Here is a 23,597-nt window from a genome sequence, read left to right as displayed (position 1 = left end):
AGCAATTTCACTCGTATAATGTTTTTAAAAATAATATAAGAATTAGGATTAACAGCGAAGATCTGGTGGTAGTGCATGAAAATCACTCGTATAAACTCGTATAATATTACAATTAGAACAAATCAAGAATTCAACCACAAACAAAGGCCTACACAAGTCAATTATTTGCTTTAAAAGAAAACATCTAGGTTAACAGATGTTAAATAATATCAAAATCAATAACTATTTATAACAGACCATCAACATTTGTCTGTAGTACATAGCAAATAAATGGTAAATAATAGGCTAACAGAAAACATCTAGGCTAACAGATGGTAAATAATATCAAAATCAACAATTCATCTAGGATTCATACATATATTACCCAAAAGCTGAACCCTAGATGAAAATAGAACGGTAAAGAAAATTAAAACAAGAAAAGATGTATGCTCATATATAGTCAAGAGCACATGCAAGACCACTAATAGGCAAAGCTCGTGACATGAACCCTTGATTAAAACACCAATTATTATGAGACCTTGATTTTGAAAGAGAGAAACATAACCATTACATTTGTCAAGAGAATATATGATTTGAGCTTACACGAGAAGGTTGAGTCCAAATAGTTGTCCTCCCATGGAAATTAGCTATTAGCAGAGCACGTGGACAGGAAGTTGGGGACCATTCAATAAATTGTACAGAATCGCGTGGAGAATCTGCAGATTGTGAAATACATTTTACTGAAAATTTCAAGAATGTTTTAAGATTCCAAACGAGGAAAATAAAATGCATATGAGGACAAATCATGAAAAAATTATGTCCTCAATTTTTTTCCCCTTTTGAAACAATGGTGCTCTACTAATACCTCGTCTATCCAAAATAAACTCAACTTTCTCCCAAGTTCTTTACTCGTTAGACTACGTAAATAGTCACTAATTCTGATATGACAAACCATTACAAGGGCAAGAAAATGTAGAGAATGATTATCAAGAATATACAATAAAAAGATTACAGACGATCATCTTATCGGACGGTAAAACTTTAGGATTTTTTTTATATGCAAGTCTTTAAGTCAGCTTGCACACCTTGACTATTCTCACAGAGGAACTATGTAGGCCTACTAAATTTAGTTGCCAAAATAACTCATAGAATATTAAATCCTGCATAAGTGGCCACTGGCTTGAATCATTCCCACTAAGATCTTTATCATTTACATGACCTTGACCACTAGTCCAACCCATAGGGGCTTAAAATTCGATGTAAACAACCAAAGCTAAGAGAATTTTATCAAAAACAGTAACCTCTTTACAAAATAAAGGTCTTATGTATAGAGAAAGGCCCAAGCTAACTGCCTACCTACCCAAATAAATAGCAAAAATAAATTAAAGAATCCAAGATCTGAAACAAAAATAAAACTAACAGCTGCAAGATAACAAAACAAAAGAATACTAATAAAACCAAAACGACTCAACAGTGGTTACACCCAAAATTCTAGGCTTATAAGTTCCCCAACTTTACAAAATGACATACTAAAATCTCCATGCTTGGTGGTTGCAAAGAATCCGCCAGTAAAATATCACCATAAAGTTAAAAAGTAATAGAACGTTGAGGTATATTACACAACATACTTGCAATGACATTAAACACGGCACACTCTGTCGGTCGCTCTGAAATCACAATGTGAATGAGGATCCAAAATGGTGGGTTTGCATTGGAACTAGAAAAAGATAAAAACCATGATGATCATTTAGAAGACAGATGTTACAAAGAAAAAATAAAAAAGAAGGTTTCATTGGAGGGTAACAACATTAGAAGCTCTTTAATTGGAGCATATATTAGACACCGTGCCTAAAGAAGGGGAAAAATCATTTGGCATGGATTCGCAGGGCATTCTAACATAAATAAGTGTAGCCGTAAGATGAACTTTAATTGTACAACTAAAAAACACATAAACAAAAAAGGTTTAAGACAAAGGATTGAAAGTGAAAATGTTATCAAATTCATATTCAACTAACCATGCTTATTTGGAATGTGCATAAATGGTACATTCAAGGCAAAATTTTGTAGTGATGCTTATCGAATGATCAAATAATTTAAATCGAATATTAAAATGATGCTTTTTTCTTAATTTCAACTGCCCAGGTATTGACTGATGTTGCAGAACACAGCTAGGGAGCATGACAATAATATGACACACTGCAACATTCATTAAAGATAGATTAAACTTCGGAAGTAAAAGCGAAACGAATACAAAGTTTGAAAAAGAGAGATATCGGAATAACAACTTACAAATGCACCAAAAGTGTAGTTGTATTTCAGTAGAGATTTGCTAGTAAGGCAATAGTTAATGAACGGACCAACTGTTAGAAGGGAAAGTGCTTGTATGGGAGCTGTTTTGCTTAGTAATTCAAAGGAACCTATTGAGTACTTCTTCTGAATGAACCTATTGACTGTTTAAATCAATGCAAAAGATTTGAGCTTTGTAATTAGGGTTGTAAGAGGGAGAAGAAGTCTTTGTGAAGAATCGAACCTGATTGTGCTTTTTAATGTCTGCTTCTTGATTTTGATCTTGAATAAAGATGTCAATGGCTATTCTCTGGAGTGAATGTAGGAATAAATAAGCCGAACCACTATAAATCAGGTGTTTCTCTTCTACTTTCCTTAATCTTCATCTAGTTCTTTATACAAATTTTGTCTCCATGGATTTGTTGTGAGTGAATAGAGAGATCAGAGAATTTTAGAGAGAATTTGCACGTTCATCAGAAGAGTAAAGAAGAAAGACAATCATATTCAATTGTTGTATTACCTTTTACAGTGAGACATGTGTAGTTGTTTTCTCTTTACAATTTGGTATCAAAACTTGGAAAAGAACTTATCAATGGCAGTAGAGAAGTACACAATTGAAAAGTTCACTGAAAATAATGATTTTAATTTGTGGTCAAAGAAGATTAAAATGATATTGACATATCAAAAGACCTTAAAAGGATTATAAGATCCTAAGACATTGCCTACAACCCTAACTCAAGTAAAGAAACAGAATATTGAAGAAGTAGCCTACAGAAGAACTTTTTTATTGAATGTAACTGACAACATACTAAGGCAAGTAATTGATGAATGCACAACATATGAAGTTTTAAATAAATTAGAAGCTTTATATGAGAAAAAGGATGTGTCAAATAAAATTTTCTTGAGAGAAAAGTTGTTCTCATTCAAGATGAATATTGCAAAACAATGGATGAGAACCTAGATGACTGTAGAAGACTAACATCAGAAATAAATCAAACAGAGGAGAAACTAGGCAAATAAAGTGAAGCATCCATTCTTCTTAATTAATTACCAAATATCTCCACTGATGCAGTAAGTGCACCATCAGATATAAGTAGCTGGAAGAACAAAGGGGAAGAACAATCATTTCAAAAAGAAAAGTTTATAAAGGGGCAGAGATTTCATAGGCAAAAACCGGTGATTAAGTGCTATCACTGTCATAAAGAAGGTCACTTTAAGAGAAATTATCCTGAAAGAAAGAATAATGACTTTAAAAATAGCAACAAAGCATAGGAACATGGAAAGATAGATTTCTCTATCTGTAATGAACCTATTGACTGTTTAAATTTCAACTTATTCACATTGCTATTGCTTCATAACTAAAGAAAATTCAAACTACACAGAAGAAAAACCGGATCGGAAGACCCATGAGTAGATCAGACAAGTAGACGACCGGATCGGAAAAACCCACAACTAAAAAACATAATATACTCACTCATATTTTTTAGCGAGAATTCGCAACACAAATAAAGCCCCATAAACGTTTGGAGCTTGTAAATTTTCTTTCACTCAATCAAGAAGACACGACCATTGCTCCGGATAATCAGCATGAATGATAGACTTTAAGCACTCCCTAAGCTGTACCCTGCATATGCACAATGTTGAAGCAACAGAAAGAATTCAGATCCACACATATCATAGTCAATTATTTTTAGAAGTTACCAAATTTAAAAAGATTGTTCATAGAACAATGAGTTTCCTAAACTCCTATTATACCCAAAATATTCAAAAAGGCAGTCTTCAACCGCTATTTTACATCATACATAAATAGACAACAAACACTTACCTCAACAAACATGGAACCTGTGACAAGAATGGAAGAATGTTCTTCCGGACTGCATTTTTATCACTCTCAGATATCTTCTGTTGTTCATCTACATCATTTCAACAAGAACAATTAAGCCACCAAAACTAGCCAATGATTCCAATAACAATTCAACAAACATATCTATTACCTGGGTCAACGAGGGACCAGTTCTTAGTAATGTAATTCTTAAAATGAATGATAGCAACCTAACGAAAAGCCAAGTTACAACAGAAGAAAAACCAGATCGAAAGACCCATGAGTAGATCGAACACCGACATACTCCAAATCTACAAATCCAACCAATGTTGAACGTCGGTGACGATATGTTTTACTTCTTAACAATCCAAATCTACAGATCCAACCAAATCTACATATCCAAATCTACAGATCCAACCAATGTCGTACTTATTCTGTAATGAACGACGAACTCCACTACGTCGATGACGATCCACCAACGCCGGTGACCCAAATCTACAGATCCAACCAATATCGGTGATAGAGACCATGACAACGACTGGACAACGTTGTTGAAGACGACAGAGACGCACGATAATGCCCACGGAAACGATCGAACAACGCCCACAACAACGATCGGATGACAGAGACCAACCACCGACGACGACAGAGACCCTAACAATGTCGGTAATGACAACAATTGGAACAACAAAAACTTTGGGGATTCGAACGGCCAAGGAGAAGAGAGGGTGAAAGGAGAGAGAATGTTTGGTTAAAATGAAAGATATATTTTTTTAATAAAAAAATATATCTTTAATGTTGGTTTTAAACCGACATTAAAGATCCATTTTTTCTTTTTTTAAAAAAATCGACATTATACATCTGGTTTCACTTTTTCCAACCCTTCATTAAAGTCCAAATTTCTTGTAGTTATTGTTAACTAGTTAGGTTTCTATTTCAATAGAATGACCTAGGTAACTTAATCTTAATCCTGAGTAGGGGTGATCATTAGCCGGTCGGAGTCGATTTTTCGACCAGTCCGACCCCGAACCGACCAGAATCGGTTTGGAATATGCCCAAATCGGTCCCGATCGTCAACTAAACAGAAACACAAACGGTCGACCGGTCGGTCTATCGGTCAGTTTTGGTCAGTTCCGTTTTTTTCCCTTTTTTTTCGTCTTTCTTCCTTTAAAATAAATTATATTTATTTATTAAAATTCTAAGAAAAAATCCTTTAAAATAAGTTATATTTAGTTATAAATAGCAATTTTTTAATACAAATAAAAAATCAACTATTTATTAACTTCCTTATCATTCATGTTTAGTTCTCCCTTAATTTGTGATTGTAATTCAGAATTCAAAATACTATTTCACATTTTATTATTTTAATACTTATAGGATAGAGCTAGTTTAGAGGTATTAAAAATAAGATATTTATATGATTTGATTTGACAACCCTTAATATTTAACAATTAACATGTCATTGTTTGGGATTGTGTTACTGTTCGCTTCGCTTAATTGCTTAAAGAACCTCTAATACATATTACATATATATTTGAAAAAAAAACTAATATGAGAGTCGAGAGTATATGACACAAATAGAAACATAAATTCAATTGTCAAATACAACTCAATTACAATAAAACATAAAGTCAATTGTCAAATACAACCAAATTACATTAAAATCAAATGATAAATGCTTAATCGAGAATTCAAACCTTTGCAAAATCTGGTGAATGTCTTTTTCATTGTCCATAACTAAGATTAAGAAGAGAAAGACAACCTCATTAAGATTTTAATCTAACAAGTTACAACTACAAAATACAAATGATGAGTAAATATCTTCTTCAAATAATGAAGTTTCTTCCATGTCATGTTAAACTTCAAGATCTATTGGACCAGAATTTAGCCAATTTTGAGTACAAATGAGAGCCTCCACTGTTTTTGGAGCCAAGTGATGAATCAACAACACGTCCTTCTTTACTAAAAGCTGACTCAGACGCTACAGTAAATACTGGAATTGACAAAATATCTCTAGCCATACAACTAAGAACCTCAAACCGATGACTGTTCCTCTTCCACCATTGAAGTATGTCAAAATCACCTTCATTTTTAACATTTACTTCCAACAAATAAATATCAATTTCTGACCCCTGTTCAAAAGGTGTAGTCTCATCGCCTTCAAAATCAAGATCAATTGTATCATAGACAAAGTCTTCACCCACCTTTTCAGTTGGATCACAATCAATCATGGTCTCCGAGGCTAAGACAATTGGTGTATTAGTAGTAGTACTCTCACTCCCACTCCTATTCCCATTCCCACTCTGAGTATGAGTAATACTGTACACATGAAAGAGACGTCTACAACATCGTTCTACTACATTTCCCATAGATTCAACCTCTGGCCCAAAAAAATTTTTAAGGCAAAAAGATACAAACCTTAGCTTTTTTTCGAGGATATAGCACAATAGATTATTTTTTTTCATTGTTACCCTATACTTCTCAAATTTGGCCTTCATGCTATTGGTCATTCCAACTAGCATTGCATTTGCACTACCAGCATTCAAACGTATACAATTCTGAACCACTATAATCTGATGAAAAACCATATTCGAAGTGGGGTATAAAGACCCTGAAATTTTCAATGTCACATCATAAAAGACCTTTAAAAACCTAATCAACATCTTAGCATTTGTCCAATCTTCCTTATTTGGTGACAAATCGTATCTATAAGAAGCATCTTCATCTTATAATCTATCAAAAGCCTTTTCAAACTTCACAACTGCCCCAAGCATCAAATATGTAGAGTTCCATCTAGTGGGAACATCAAGACACACATAACCCTTTGAAGAAATTTTTTCAATTTTAATGCACTTTTTAAATTTCAAAAAACGTGCAGGAGAAGATCTTATAAACCGTACAATATATTGAATCCTTTCAATGCAATCATTACATTCCTTAAAAGCATCACATATTATGAGATTTAATATATGAGCACAACAACGAACATGCAAAAATTCTCCACCAAACAATAATTCCTTATTGAATCTTTTCAGAAGATAAGCAATGGCAGTGTCATTCAAACTTGCATTATCAACAATCAAAGTCATTACCCTTTCAATACCCCAATCCTTCTAATTCTTTTCAATGATTTTATCAACAGTATCACCTTTATGATTCTTAATTGGACAAAAACTAAGTATCTTTTTATGTAATCTCCACTCAAAATCTATGAAAGAGGCAGTTAGTACCATGTAATTTATATTTTGTCCCGATGTCCAACAATCTGTAGTGAGAGAAACTCTATACTTCTTGTTCACAAACATGTATTTCAAATATTTTTCTCATTAACATACAACTTAAGCACATCTCTAGCCAGAATAAACCGAGACGGAACAACAAATCTAGGTTGACTTGCACATGTTAATCTATCGACAAATTTCTTAAATCCTTTACCCTCCACAAACTTGAATGGCAATTCATCAACAATTACCATTTCAATCAACGCTTCCCGACAACTCTCTAAACTATATGACTCACATACAAGTTGTGACGTATTATCCCCAACTTTGTCTTTGGGTTTAGTTTTGAAAGCTAATGTCATTTGAGTTGGATCTCTCTTTTTCTGGTAAGGGTATTGTTTACAATTTTCCAAATGATTTTTCATAGTCCCAGTACCATTACGTTTGGAATGACATGCATAAACAACTCCACAGTACTTACATTGAGTATGAAGGTCGTTAGGATCACCTTTTAGCATCTCAAAATGATCCCAAACCATGGATTTTTTCAACGCCTTCCTTCTTTTGGGTGGATTTGGAACATCTGATGTCTCATTTGTTGAATCAACATCAACAATATTTTTTGTATTGACATCCGTTTCTTCTGCATCTCGTTCATTTTTTGAAGCATCAGTTGCAGTTCCATCAAACTCTATATCCGTTGAATCCATGTAGTTGAACCACAATATATCAGATGTTAGTATCACACAATTCCATCAAACTCAAAGTATTTCAGCTTTACATAAATTTAACAAAACTAATTTCCAATTTTGTTTTCAAACTAATTCCCATTTTTTTGGCCACTGTGTATTGTGTACAATCTTGAATCTATAATACAATAAATATATTACAATCAGTTAATCACTACCCACACATCCATAAATCAAACTAATTTCCATTGAAACGACTGGAATCTACAATACATTGAAACAGTTGGAATGGAAGATATCAAGATGAAAATACAGACCTGTGAAAGAAAGAATAAAGTTGGGTTGGAATTGTCGGCGATTGGAACGACAAAATGTCGGTAGCTGGAAAGGAACAAAGTTTGCCGACAGTGTCTAACTAGAGTGCCGACGGCTGGAACGAAACTTGCAGCTGTCGGCTGGAACGAAAAAAAGAAGATTGAAGACAACCAACGAAGACTGGCGTGCGGAGCGGACTGTGCATCTACCGAAAGAAAGAAGAAGAAAATATGGTCTGCGTGTGAAGCAGGCTGCGGCTGTAGAAGAAAGAAGAAGAGAAGACTAAAGTAAAATTAAACCCTAAAACTAAAAGTAAAATATAATAATTTTTTAAAAATAAATTGGTCGGGTTAGGTCGAGACCCGACCTATTACGCACACTGACTGCCGATACCCTTAGTTCAAAAAATCGAAAACCAACCCCAACCGATTTATTTAAAATTTCGATCGGTCGACTCCATTTCAGCTGGTTTGGGTCAGTCGTGTTGGTTTTTCGGTCTAACGTGCTCATCCATAATCCTGAGTATATTATGAACTCCTGTTCATGAGGGATTTTTCTTTGATTTGTATGGGTGAGGATGGCCAGTTCGCTACCCAATATGCCTATCATTTTGGGTACAAGGCCAAGCGAGGAGAGCATGGAACATAATAATACAAGATGGAATTTCCTTATTCCCGTTTTAAGAGTAAGTAGATGAGTGTTCCCTTGAGTGGTGTCTCGGGGACCTAAATAAAGAACCCCATGCTCTTATTGCCTTGAAAGAGGTTTTTGTTTATTGATTGGACCATAAACAAGTGTTCACTAGAGGAACACTGGGAGGAGTCAGAGGTAACTTAAGGGTAAAACGGTAAATTGATCCAATTGGAGTTACGAGCACTTGTAAATAAGTAACTTGTTGTTATTGGTCTATATTCGTGCATACAGAAATATATCTGTAGCGAGAAGAGTGCAACTATGGGTCTTTAGTGGAGTGTACTTATAATTAACGAATATTGATAACTTGGTTAATTAGTTTGGCCAATTAATCTCATATCGTTGGAGCTTCTGATTTACAGGTCCACTAGGTCCCCATGTTAGCTTACTAGAGAATATTTAAGAGAGATGATTTGAATTGTTCAAATTAATTTGAGGAAACCATATATTAATGTGATTAATATATAATTGATTGTGGATATGATCTATAATTCAAATTAAAAAGTAATATTTTGATAAGATTCAACTAATTAATTCAATTGAATTAGATTCACAAAGAATTAATTAATAGAGAGGTATTGCACATATACATATGATGTATATGATAATTAAATATATATATATATATATATACATTAAATTAGATTTAATATATAAATAGTTATTTAATTAATGTGAAAATTAAATTAAATAAGTGTTAATTAATTAAATAAGTATTATTTAATTAATAAAGTGTGGAAAATGGGAATAGGAAAAATATTCGGAAAAGGTTTTAGTTCTTTTCTATATAAAGACCTCTTTATAGCCTTTCTAGGAGACACTGACACAGATACTGACAATACATAACAGACAAGTGTTATTGTGCAAAATTTTCCCTAGGCCACAAAGAGAATCTTCTCTACTCTCCAAAATCCTTTCCTCCTCTCCCTTTCCCAATAGTTAGATATCACGTATCCCTCTATTGGAATCCTAGAGAATAAGGAGGTTACTCTTGTAGTAATGTTCAAGATTGTTCAAGAAATCGTTCGTGATCTATATCATTGGAGGAGTCGTTCGTTGGAACTTAAAGAGGATTATTCGTGAAGCTTGGGAATCTACAAAGGTAAGAATGGTTCTAATCTTTTTCCTTAAAGCATGCTATATTACATATTTATATTCTGTTTTAGTATACTGAATTTGTTTATGTAAAACTCGAATTGCGGGATGCAAGGCGTTAATAAAACGTTTCTATTGCGGGATTCGATCCCTTCCAAAGACTATATTGAATCTTGGTCCCTATTATCCTATACTCATAAGAGAATTTATTGTATATCTCTCACCTGCTTTTTGTGATTCCAATTCCCCAAACTTTCGCAGAGTTCATGTCAGAGGTCACAACTTTGTGTTCACTATAGGTGTTATTAACAAATTTCTTGATAGGAATGTTCCTCCTAACACTCAGAAGTTGCGTCCTTCCTTGAGAGAACTTGTCTTTGAACTAATTGAACTTTGAAGAATGCTTGGCTTAAGACTGGATAGCTTACCTTTGCAGAGCTCAATGCTAAATATGTTGTGTTGTTTGGCAGCGGGATTGCAAATTGGTGCCTTTCATCTCATCACTCAAGTCTATCAGTTGCTCTGGCTACCTTGTCATTTCAAATTGGAAAGAGTGCTCCTTTTAACTGTGGAGCATTTGCCACTGGATAATTACAAAGGCATGTTGAATCACAAGCTCTGAGATAACTTATTTCCTATCCAAGATTGATTTGTGAGACTCTATTGTCTCAGAAGCCTGACTTGCTTATAGCTGATGAACCTATTGTAGGGAAGAAAACCCCAAGGCACAGCGGAAGCCAAAACACAAAACCATTTTATTTTTCCAAATTGACATTTAAAATAAAAACTATTTTGCATTGGAATAAAAGGTAATATTGATTAAGTATGCAATTCCCAAAAAGACTAATTATATAGGGGAAGAAATCCTACTTTGCAAACCTTTTGATAATTCTGTAGAATTTCTTTATTAAATTGGGATCGGACACCACCACTTGGAAACCTTTCTATTTTTGCAGGGAATTGAGGCTATGGAGAATTGTAGGATTCTCTCTTTTGGGATTTGGGAATGTCACATAATGAATTTTTCATTCTTTTCTCAAGAAGAAAAAAACACATATAGAGAGCTTGAGAGTCTTCTCCTCCCTCTACAAAATAAAACCCTTTATTAAAGCGAGCAGGATGGTGAGAGAGAGAGAAAAACGTGGGGTTGATCCTAAATTTTCTCGTAACGGTCCTAAAATGGGGAGTTAATTTGTTTAATTTAAATTAAATCATATTTAATTAAACGATCATTTAAACCATGTTTAAATGATTTTCTCTCACATAACCTACAGTTTTAATGCGCATTTAATGTACAGTAAATTTAACCTATAATTTTGATTTATTAAATTAAATTAAATCAAATCAAATAATTAATTAATTCTTCAATTAATTGACCATCCAATTAAATATCACATATTTAATTTAATTTCCCATTTGAATCATATTCAAAAACATTTTTCTCATTTAACCTATAGTTTTAATGCGCATCAAATGCACATTAACTTTAACCTATAGTTTTCAATATGAATCTTATTCATATTAAATTAATATTTAAACTCCTTTCAAATATTTCGCTCTCTCATTTATTAATTTTGAATCATATCTAAAATTAATAATAAAGTCTAAAATTAAACTTTATATTAAAATGTATCAACATACATTAAAAAAAATCCAATTCTAAATTTGAACATTTCAAATTCAACTTAATAACAAATTACCTCAATACCCTTTACAAGCTAGGAAGCGGACCTAATGAACTTGCATATCAGAAGCTCCAACGATGTGAGATTAATTGGCTATCTCATTAACCAAACTAATTAATATTCGTTAAATGTGGGTGAACTCCACTAAAGACCCTCAGTTGCACTCTTCTCACTACAGATATGTTTTTGTGTCCATGGATATAGACCGATAACAACAAGTTAGTCCTTCAAGAGTGTTAGCAACCCTAGTTGGGTCAAATTATCGTTTTACCCCTAGGTTATCTCTACATCCTTAAGTACTAGTGCTCCTCTAATGAACAACCTGTTTATGGTCAAATCATTAAATAGAAACCATCTCGGGCCAATGAGAGAGTAGGACCCTTTGTTCAAGTCTCGGAGAAACCACTTAAAGGAATATTCATCTACTTACCTTGAAATCAGGAAGGAGTGAAATCCATCTTGTATGATTATATTCCCAGCTACCTATTCATTCTTATCCCCAAAATGGTAGGTTTTTTTAATTTGCGAATTGGCCACTCTCACCCATACAAATCAAAGGACAATCCTTCGTGAATAGGAGTTCATAATATACTTAGGAGTAAGACTAAGTTGCCTAGGTCATCCTATTGAAATAGAAACCTAACTAGTCAATGTAGTTACTTCTAACGGTTACTATTTTGCGATCCGGACTTGTGCAAACTCATTGCACAAAATACCCCACAAGCGTGTCTCCTACAAAACGCATTGGATCACTGCGTTTGTATCAAATACAAAGTGGGTCGTATCCATAGTGTTACCAGGATAAAGAACCCAACTTTATCCTTATACTATAGACCCTTTAGGTTGTATCTTAAACATTGATCTCTATATATCTCTACATATAGTTCGAAACTTATACAACAGTCTATGATGTTAGTTTATTGGATTTTAGGGTTAATAAGACAAATTTAAATAAAAGATCAATAACACTTATTGTAAAACATTAATAACTATTTATTCATGACAATCATTTAATTACATTCACTATCTACGAGCTTTAGGACATAAAATCCAACACCTATTGGTTCCAATTTGAGGTTGTTAAATTTTAACTACAAATTATTGCAAGGGCATCATGTTCCAGACACTACTTTACCTTCTCCTAGCACTGTTGAGGAAGCCCCAAGTGCAAATTTTGTTGCATCCTTTTTTGGTCATTGTCTTCTACACTCCTTGTTTGAGGAAATTAAAATGTTTAATGATGTCATTGATCGTGCTTCTGTCTTTGATGGGTCGAGTCTTGTTATTCTTAGACTTGTTTTTATTTTTTGCATGGACCTTTATTTCTATTATGGATTAACAAATCTATTATTTTTTGTCTACCCTTTTTAGTTTTTGTTATGGGTTGGACGTGTTTAATATGTCTTGTCATAAAAAGTATATATATCTTAGCCAAAGGAAAAGTTTGTTAGAAATGTGATATTGGCTAAATATATTTGTTTAAGATTTTTGGCATTAACTCCTACGGCTTTTAGGAGTTGTCTCTGTTTTTATCTCTAGTGAATCTCGTCTCAGAGGATGCTCTTTTGGATGTCAAATCTGCATAATATTTTTTTTCCTTATGTAACTTATTCTGCATAATATTTTATTTGGGATGTTTTCCTTTTTGGTGAAGCTGACGATTTTATGTGGGGATATTTTCTATCATTCCGCTGTGTTATTTAAGTTCAAGAATTTCTCATGCTAGGGTTGCCGCATATATTATTTGAGAAGATCGTTGTGAGAATTTTATCGAATACAAATTGCATTGCTTTAGTTTCAAGAAGAATGTTTTGTGTTGTGTTCTTGGCGGCATGTTCTTCACTTGCTTTTACAATAACTATAACACAACAACGAAGGTTGCTCGGTCTTAGGGCGAGCCTAAGACTTTGTTGATCGGGAAGGATTTCTCAAGCCTTAGGAGGAGCCTAAGATGTTATTCATCGAGAAGGGAGTTCTCAAGACTTAGGAGGAGTCTAAGTTCTCATTTGAAGAGAGTTCACAAGTAGAAGGAAAGATATTATCAAGTGAGAGTGAGTCTCACACACTTAGGAAGAGCCTAAGTTTTTCAACACTAATATTCACATACTTAGGGAGAGCCTAAGTTCAAAAAAGAGAGAGCCTCACATTTAGGAGGAACCTAGGTGATCAACTAAGTCGGGTTGTATGGGTGTCACTATAATTGTTGTTATTTACATATAAGTACAACGTTGTAATTGCTTGACTCATATATATATTAGTGGAATATCTTTTCCGAGCACACTACTCCCTTGGACGTAGGTGGTTTATCATTGAACAGGGTTACCAATCTCGGTGTGTTTATTTTTTTGTTTGCTCTATGTTGTTTTACTGTTGTTTTTTAAATCGCTAGGACGTCATGTGAGATAAACATATTGAGTGTGAATAACCACTTTCCAATTTTCAAAAAGTTTAACCATAAACTAACAATAGTTGTTTAATTAAAAATTTATTAAAGTATTGAGACTAAATTTGGAAATTTCACGGTACAAAAACTAAAACGAGAGGACCAAAATAAAATTAAACATCAGTCAAAACTTTATAGAGAGAATATTAATAGATCCAATTTGTTTTAAAAAGTTAACCACAAATTATTGAAAGTATAAACACTAAATTTGAACGGAAATAAAAAAAAAAAAACAACACTATTAGCCCATTCCTTTTTTGGAATGGTAAGAACCCAATTTGCATAAAATGAAAAGTTTACATCACAATGCACATCTTTTTCTCACTATAACAAGGATGGAGATTGAACATTCGACCGAAGATCATGCCAATTACCGTTGAGCTAAGCTCACTTTGGCTACATCCCAATACACTTGAAAGACTTGTAATTAGCGTAAATAATTACACATCCTTATAATAAGGTAAAAGCAATCCCAACCACCATTTTTTTATTCTTTACAATATAATCCCATAATCAACTCAATTAAGTTAATTAATTGAGTTTAATTAACAAAGCGACAGTCTTTCCTAATCTCTCCTTGATCTCCGGTGAGGGGATTAGTCTCAGACAACAAACGAATACCCCTAGAGAATTGGGCATGAAAGTAGAGATTATCAGTAGCAAATTTCTTGACATAGGGTAAAGTTAAAGGATTAGAAGCCAATTCTTGGTCCACTATGAGCAACCCTTTGTGTTCAAGTATGTTACGATAGTACATATTGTCCAGAATCATCGGAGTCTCACGGTCGTTTCTTGAATACAATACTGCATTTGGATCTGGAGTTGGTGTTGGGCATCGCATTTTTAAGTATTTTGCATATTCTGGATCAATGGTTGGATCTACGGTTGGATATAGTCTCTCTACTAAGTTTACACAATGAACTCGACCTACCGAGTGGGCTCCTGAATCAAATTAATCGATATATACATTTTCATTATGAAATATAGCTGTGGAGGATTTTCATTTGCATAAATGAATAAGATGCTATAGTATGATTTAAATTTCATTAACTATGACCTCCTTCGTTTTTTAAATTATGTTTGCTTCCACTCAAATTTTCAATTATGGGTTTCACCTTTGTTTGGAAAAGAATAAACAAAACAAAACTTGAATTCTTAGTCAAGTTCTAAAATAAAAATAAGTTTTTGAATATTCTTGTTTTTCATTTTTAGTTTTTAAAACTTACTTGGTTTTCTTAAAACATTATTAGAAAGTAAATATCAAAACATATAAATTTATGGATAAAAACGGTATTTAAAAAAAATAAATCAAATTGTTCCTAGAATTCCTATATTTTTCTATAGCTAATATTGAATTTCTATATATCTCTTTAAATTTTGTTTCTTTTATTTCAAATCAAATCAAAACCTTTAACAAAAGCCCATTTACCCCAACCAAAAGCCCAATTGGACATGCCTCTTATGACCTATTCCCTGTCGGCCCAATTAAGAAGTAAGAACCTCCCTTATTTCTTTCCTTTTTTTTTTCCCTTCTAACTGAAATATTCATCAATAATATTTTTCTAATAAAAAAGACATTTATCAAGCCATATCATATAATTATTAAATTACAAGTTTTAGTATGAACCTTCAACTTTATATCAAAAGGTCCCTAAACTTAATTTTGTATTTCATAGTCTTTTGATATATGACACGTGAAATTTCGAAAAAGCAACTAATTAATAAGATGTAAACTTAAATTCTATGTCTAATAAGACCTTAAATTTTAAATTTGTCTCTAGTATGACGGTGAACATTTTCTAAAAAGAAGAATACCAAATAGATAAAGAGACCTAGTTGAAATGGAATTGAACGCTGAAAAGCATATTAACTACTTATTAAAACTCAATGACCTAGTGATATAAAATTAAAAGTTTAAAAATGTATTAAATATGTCTTTAAAAGCTGAATGACCGAATAAATATAATTAGGTTTAAAATTTTAGGAACTAAAACTTATAATTTAACCGAAAGGAAGTAGTTGGGAAAGAGAGTAGTGCAAACCTAAAAGAGCGACGGTTGCTTCAGTATCAATACCGATTGATTTAAAGCGGGAGAGAACATTGACAAGAGATTCATTGTGCTGTGGAACCAATTCTTCGACAAGATTTGAATAACTCATTTTGCTGTCTTTTCTCCCTGTTTTCAACTCTATATGAGGCCCTTTTAACTGTCCATCAATTTCACTCAATTAAAAAATAATAATTTATAAAGTAATAAAATGATAAAAATGAGAGAAATGATGTAATATACCATAACTATGCCATCTCTAGCGGATAATGCAACAATATCAGCACAAGAAACAGTGAGAGGACATTCTTTTTCAACGGCGGCTTTGATCGTATTTACGTATTTGAAATTTCTCATTCCAAAACTTCTGCTTGAATCTTTCTCTGATTCCACTCCCACCACCGTCTCCAACAATAGAGATGCATCACAAGACTACAATAATTACCAAATCACCAAATATTAATTAAACATTCTAATTTTATTTCTATCATTCTTTTTAATATAAATTCAACAACATAATTTGATATGATGGTCTTACGTAAGCTCATGTACATATGTTGCTCACCTTGGATTCAACAGACTGAAGTTGTTCAAATATTATGTCAAATCAAAACCCCAAAAGGTTAAGGTGAAGTCTTATTAGCTCTTAAACATTTTTATTTGAATTTTTAATTTTGTACTAATAAATTATTGAGCTTTTCATACTGTCTAATTGGGATAAAAAAAATCTATTATCCTAAATATATATATATATTTAATATGTTAAAAATTTATTACATAAAACTACAAAATTCAATGACTTAGCAGATGATTGCAAATTCATAGACTTTAAAGCTCAATAATGTATTAGATATATCTAAAAGCTCCCTCTAATCATGTAAATAAACCAAAATTTAAATATATACGATTTTTATTAGTTTGAATTAAAATAATATATCTATTTATCCTGAGACTACCCTTTTCATCTTTATCCAAAATAAAATAAAATAAAATAAAAATAAACATTATAAAAGCAAAAACTAATTTTTTTAGATAAAGGGAACAAATTAAATAAAATTTAACTTTTAACTTTGTCAATTTCTATCAATTTCTCTACTAACTTCTCACTCAAAATATCATTAAAAAGATTACACATATGCATTCAAGGAAGGGAAAATGTTTTATATAAAAAATTGACTGAAAATATTTTTAAATATAGCAAAATGTCATTATCTATCGATCTATATCACTGATAGATAATAATATTATTAACATCGATACATCTCTATCAATGTCTATTAGTGACAGTCATAGACAATGACATTGGTATATAACATTGAAAGACAATGACATTACTGGCATCGATATATGTCTATCAATGTCTATTAGTGATAGACAGTGACATTTTGCTATATTGATAAATAAATTGGTTCATTTTCCTATATTTGAAAATAACTTTCAAGGAATTATAAAAACAAGGTACAATATAAAATCAATAAAATCTTAGAGAAAACTGGCATTAAAACTAATTTTCTGGTTGAAATTTATAAATTTTGAAGAAAAAAATTATCCAACAATTAATTTGTAAATTAAACAGAAAGTGTAAAAGTTGTAACACTCAATAATTTAATAATTCAAATATTATGTCAGTTGTGCTATCTTAATTTAAGACCTTAAATTTAGGTATCAATTTAGATGAAATACAACCTTCCAACAAAAAAGGGAAATTAAACCATCAATTAAATATATGGAGTTAATTAATTACCTTAACAATGCAATCATGGAAGAGATTTCTGAGCCACGAAACGGCAGTGTTTCCATGTTCATAGTAGAGATCAACAACTTGCTGTTTTATAATTTCTTCAGCTTTTGGGCAACTTTTTGCATAATAATTCATTTGCAATTCGCCCCTTCCTATTTCCCAATTTTCAAAATTTCACCCATTAAATTAATTTCACATTACCATTTTTCATCACAACAAAATAAAAAAATAAAAAAAGGAAAATCGGACCTGAATTAAACAGCTGAAAAAGAACAAGAAGAAGAAGAAGGCTCAAATGGTTGTTGGCCGCCATTGTTGAGCTTTTGAAGCTTCCTGGTTTTAAGTAAGTGAGCCATTTTCATAGCCCCTTTTTATAGTGGAAAGAAGAAGGAGAATTGCTTTTTATTTAATTATTTAATTATTTAATTATTTTGTGTTTGTGGATTTATATTGGGTCACGGCCGACGAAAATTGACAATTATTGGAGAGCTGAGAAATTTTATTTTGTAATTATCTTGATCTATTTTTGAAAATTATTCTTTTTCAATTTTTAGTTGATTAATAATTGAATTTAATTTTAGTCGCTCAAACAAGTTTCTTTTTCTTTTTGTTTTTTTACCGTATTTTTGTCCATATTCTTTCAATGTTTTTAACCAAGTTGTTGATGTGATGTTAATAGTTAAAATTAAGAATAATTGAATTGATTAAGATATCTACACTCTTTTATTAAAATTATATAAAATAATTTTACAAATTAACCAATAAATTATGTAAATTTATCAAATCGAACATAATTTAATTAATAAACGAATATGTTAGAAATCACAAGATTTGTGGTCCGAACCCTCCAACCTCCAATTGTGTATTAAAAATATATATACAAATTTAATTTTATCCAATTTAGAGAATTATTCTAATTTCTATCAAACATTTTCGAAATTATTGAACATGATTTTTGCTAATTATTGATCTATCAATTTAATTATTATTTATATTTTCAAAAGGGAATCTCAGATGGTTAATTAAATTAATGAATGAAATACTCACGAGAAAGATGCGTAAAGAATTTTAAATGCAATTGCGTTTTCTTCAACAACTTTTATGGTTGCTACCATTAATGTGATATGTCAAAGTCTAATGTAATGGGAAATTGATGCAATATTAATGTGGTATGTAATTTGTATAAAAACTAAAATCAGCCAAACTCCTTTTTCAAAAAAAAAAAAAAAAAAAAAGGAAAAAAAGAAGAAGAAAAAAAAACCAGTATACCTCAATCGACATAAAACATACATTATCAACATTGAAATTAAACGTTTGATTCCTCCTGTATTATCAAAATTGTAGTTTGTTTTTTAAAAAAGACGTCAGAGTAATATTATATTTTAAAAAACAATAAAGTTTGACGTTTTTTATCATTAAAGTTAAAGTTAGTACTTAGTTTGATTCTCTCACTCCACATAGTATCAAATAACAATAATATTGATGACGATGGTGAGGTCAACACATTAACTATATCGAAACTTTAAGTTAAAAGTCCACTCTTGATTTATGAAGTTTTTATAGTAATTTAGTTCCTATACATTATTGTAACAATTTAATACTCTCAAATGTTTAGTAATTCAATCTCTCTGTTGCGAAAATTCCAATAAAAATTCTGAGTTATATTTTTTTTTTTTATCACTGTTATATATAAACTTAAACTCCGAAGCTGTTATAAAGTTGAAAGTGGATGAATAAATTCTTTATTTTATTTTATTTCATTTTTTAACGGTTTTCAAGACAGATTTTAGTAACATGGCCTTCATTGACTTTTCCGTACCAAAATGCTTTAAAATTGGTAAGTTGAAGGATAGGAGTTTATTATTATTATTATTATTATTTCTTTTGACTATATAATTGATTTATATGTATATATATTACAGATCTTGGCATAGAAAATATGTACAATCTCAATCATTCAAAAAAAAAAAAAAAAATCATAATATTAAAAAATTGCAGGTTCAAATTTCCTCTTAATTTTTTTTTTTAGATATAGAACTAAATTCCATTAAATTTTTTAGCTTGGTTTAAACATTCTGATGAGTTTAGATTTTTTTTTTCCCCTTGTGCTACATGTTTGATTTTGTCATCAAGGTCAAGTATTTTAAAGATTTGTTGTTTTAGAAATTTATTAACTTTATCTTGAGTACTTTGTTGGATGATTGGTTTTTATGTAATTTATTGTAATTCGTTCATAGTCAGCCTATTTTAGTTTTGATAAGGACAATGATCCTCCAACTATCTCCATAACAATATGATATCGTCCACTTTGGACATGAGAGCAACTATCTTGATAATGGTATGATATCATCGTCTTTGGATTTAAACTCTCATAACTTTGTTTTTGGTTTCAAACCAAAATGTCTCATACTAATGGAAATAGTTATCTTCACTTATATATCAATGATTCTCCCTTTACTCAAATAGTCATTCATCCGTCTAACTCTTATCTAGGTTAGCTCCTCTTCACCCAAGCACACTATCTATCTAATAGAGTTCAAAAGTTTTAATGGCTTTGCTTTTGGTTTCATCCCAAAAGACCTCGTACCAATAGAAATAGTTGTCTTTATTTATTTATATATCTATGATCCTTTTTGGTCGCATTTTCAACAAGTTTTAACTTAGTTTTTTAAAAATAAATAAATAAATTTAAAGGTTTGATGTTAACGTTTATTATTAAATTTCATTAGTTTAGGGCCTCATATTATTAACTATATAACTACAATTTTTAAATAATCAATGATGAGATATGGAATAAGTAGCTCAATCATTTGTTTAAAATTACTTTTGAGTAGACTTTACCATTTTGTAATATGATGTCCTGTAATGTTTCTAGAAAAATAATTTTAGTTTTATATATTACTTTATATTTTAGACTTTCAAATTTATCGTATTTTGAAGAGAAGAGAGTCGTCAGTATTCTTCATTGACCGATACGTGGCATAAAGAGAGATGACAGGCTACCGAATGAGAGTTGAAGGAGATGTTAGAAACCATATAGAATTTTTTTCAAATCTCAAAAACCTATATGTTTATTTTAAAAATTCTAAGATCAAATAGAAATTAATTTCAGTTATCAAATAGAAATCAACTACAAATGTGTTGTACCCTAAAGTAATATTTTAAAGTTAAATGACTAAGATAAAATTTAAGAAAAATATCAATTCACACTCATAAACTTCGGGGTTATATCGATTTGAATTCTAAACTAATATCAATTAAAACTTTGAACTTTTGAAAATGTATCAATTTATACCCTCAATTACGTTTCATTTGGGAAAATCTCACTTATAATTTTCTTTGCGAATCGTCTATTTATTTACTTTAATCACCCATTTTGTAAAATCAATATTTGAAGAAGTTTACACATGCTTGAGAATTTAATACATCGACGACTTTAAAAAGTAATCGTAAGAAATTGTCTGAATTGATTAACTTATAAAAATTTATAAATATAATTGATTAAAACTATAAATTTTATACGGTATTGATTGAACGAAATTAAAAAAAAAAAAAAAAAAAAAAGTATAAATTGATACACGTTTGCACATTTAAAATTTAAATTATTATATAATTAGTTCAAAATTTTAATGGATAAAATGTTTAAAATTTAAAGTTAATGAAATGGAAGTCTCCCTTCCCATTACACGCCACTTTGACCACAAGCCACTCTTTGCCATCACGCGAGCACCTAGCGGTGGGCCCCATTTTATTATTTTATTATTTATTTTCATTTTGTGACGACTCTATTGCCAAATTGCCAATTATAAGTTTACAACTGTTGAAAATTTGTATACAATATCATTTTGGTCCTATTATCTTCATATTAATTTTATTTTCACCCTTCTCTCATGAGATGTTTAGTCTCTATACGTTTTTTTAAATATATAAATATATATTAAAAGGGAATGTAAGAGAATTTTTACTTTTTCAATTTACCCTCCATTTTTAAACAAATGATTATAATACCTTACTAGATTTGGTGGTTAGTTATGTGTGATTGTTACTGATTCAATATATTTATAATTCCATATTTAATTTTCAGATCATCTACCATAATAATAACTAAATTCTCATAACATAAAAGAATGTTTATCAGTAGATTATATATTCTTGGCGAAATTCATCTACAATTCTGAATATTGCAATTTTAGAATTTTTTGAATTGAAGATTTTTGTAGATTTGATGCTCGAGAAGTATTTGATAAAATGCGCATAAAAAATGTAATTACTTGAAACACTATGGTTTCTAGATATGCTTACAATTATTGTCAGTGGATTTGCTTGTTGTGGTGTTATTTGTTCGTGTTTATGTTACGAAAATCATGTATACTATTTTCTTCATTCATTTTCTTTGTAGTTGATTAAGTGATCTTCGTGGATTCGATCAACTAATCTAATCTAAATATTGAGAATTTTTTTATATTTGACTTTTTATTTTTAGATTAACTTTTGATATTTTTATTTAAATATTTGATATTCATAGGTGGCCATGTTACAAAATCTCTAGCTTTTCTCTTTATCCCTTCCGTTCCTTTTTAATTTTTTCATAATAATAATTTTAAGCCTTCTATTTTGTATCTTCGTTAAAGATGTATGTTAGTCCTCATGTTTTTGTCATCTCAAAATTCTCGCCCTAATGTCTCAAAAGGTACACTTGTTTTTCTTTGTATTTATATACATAAAAAGATTTTCATTAATATTTAATAGATTATTCAATTCAAACTAGCACCTTCAATTAATTGTTAACATATTGTTTTCCCGGTACTAAATAAGTGTGAAGAGAGAATAGAGATTTAAAAGATAATTAATTAGTAATTGAGAAGATAAGTGAACAAAGGGATATACATAAAACTAGGGAGATAATTGGTACAAATAGATTTAATCTTCTTAATTTTAATTTCAATCTTAATTTTAAAAGTATACTAACTATTCATCTTCCACAATTTTTAGAATTATTATATACATAAATAAATTATTTTTAAATTTTCTTTAAATTAACAAAATAAAATATAACCTCATAATTTTATTAACTTTTAGGTATGTTGGGTTAATGAAATTTATAACTTATATTAAAAAAAATGGTTATTGTCCTCCAAGTCATATAAAATAAAAAACACGTTGACGGAAATTTTATGAAAAAAATTTAAAGTAGCAAACAAATATTTTTTAATAAAATAAGAAAGAATATTCATCATTTAAGAAAATAAAATATAGTTTTTTGGACAACAAATATTTTACATAAAATCAAAATTAGAATTTCGTAAACGAAAACAAATTAGTCTGATGCTTTACTTTATAAAAGATATAGCTTATGGGAATTAAAATGAAACTATATAATATTTATTTGTCACATGCTAAAATCTACTATGTTTTACAATGTCTAATTAAAACTACAAGATCCACGTGCATTGTACATGTTTTTTCACTAGTAAATTTTAAATTAGTTTATTATTATTAGTTTAAAGTTATTTTATTATCAAATTTTATAATATAATAATATTAAATGTCATACTAGAAGTAAAAAGTTGATCTTTGAAA

At 30.6% G+C, this 23,597-nt stretch overlaps 1 protein-coding gene and 1 pseudogene across 1 annotated transcript; both read right to left on the bottom strand.

Annotated features, from left to right (window-relative positions):
* Window positions 1-5,861: 5,861 nt before the first annotated feature.
* LOC150032828 (zinc finger BED domain-containing protein RICESLEEPER 2-like) lies at window positions 5,862-8,018 on the bottom strand (annotated as a pseudogene).
* Window positions 8,019-14,469: 6,451 nt separating this feature from the next.
* LOC120091308 (peroxidase 21-like) lies at window positions 14,470-18,432 on the bottom strand. Its single transcript, XM_039049284.2, has 5 exons — window positions 18,267-18,432; window positions 18,021-18,169; window positions 16,520-16,708; window positions 16,271-16,436; window positions 14,470-15,170 (listed from the first exon to the last, which is right to left on the bottom strand). The coding sequence occupies exons 1-5, from the start codon at window positions 18,328-18,330 to the stop codon at window positions 14,770-14,772; spliced, it is 969 nt and encodes a 322-aa protein (XP_038905212.1). The 5' UTR covers window positions 18,331-18,432; the 3' UTR covers window positions 14,470-14,769.
* Between the last annotated feature and the right edge of the window lie 5,165 nt (window positions 18,433-23,597).

The sequence above is a fragment of the Benincasa hispida genome, chromosome 11, assembly GCF_027475165.1.
Source record: "Benincasa hispida cultivar pf3 chromosome 11, pf3_genome.v1.1, whole genome shotgun sequence".
Lineage (NCBI taxonomy): Eukaryota > Viridiplantae > Streptophyta > Magnoliopsida > Cucurbitales > Cucurbitaceae > Benincasa > Benincasa hispida.
Note: the sequence above shows the minus strand (reverse complement) of the source record. Positions and strands in the feature narration are given on the sequence as shown.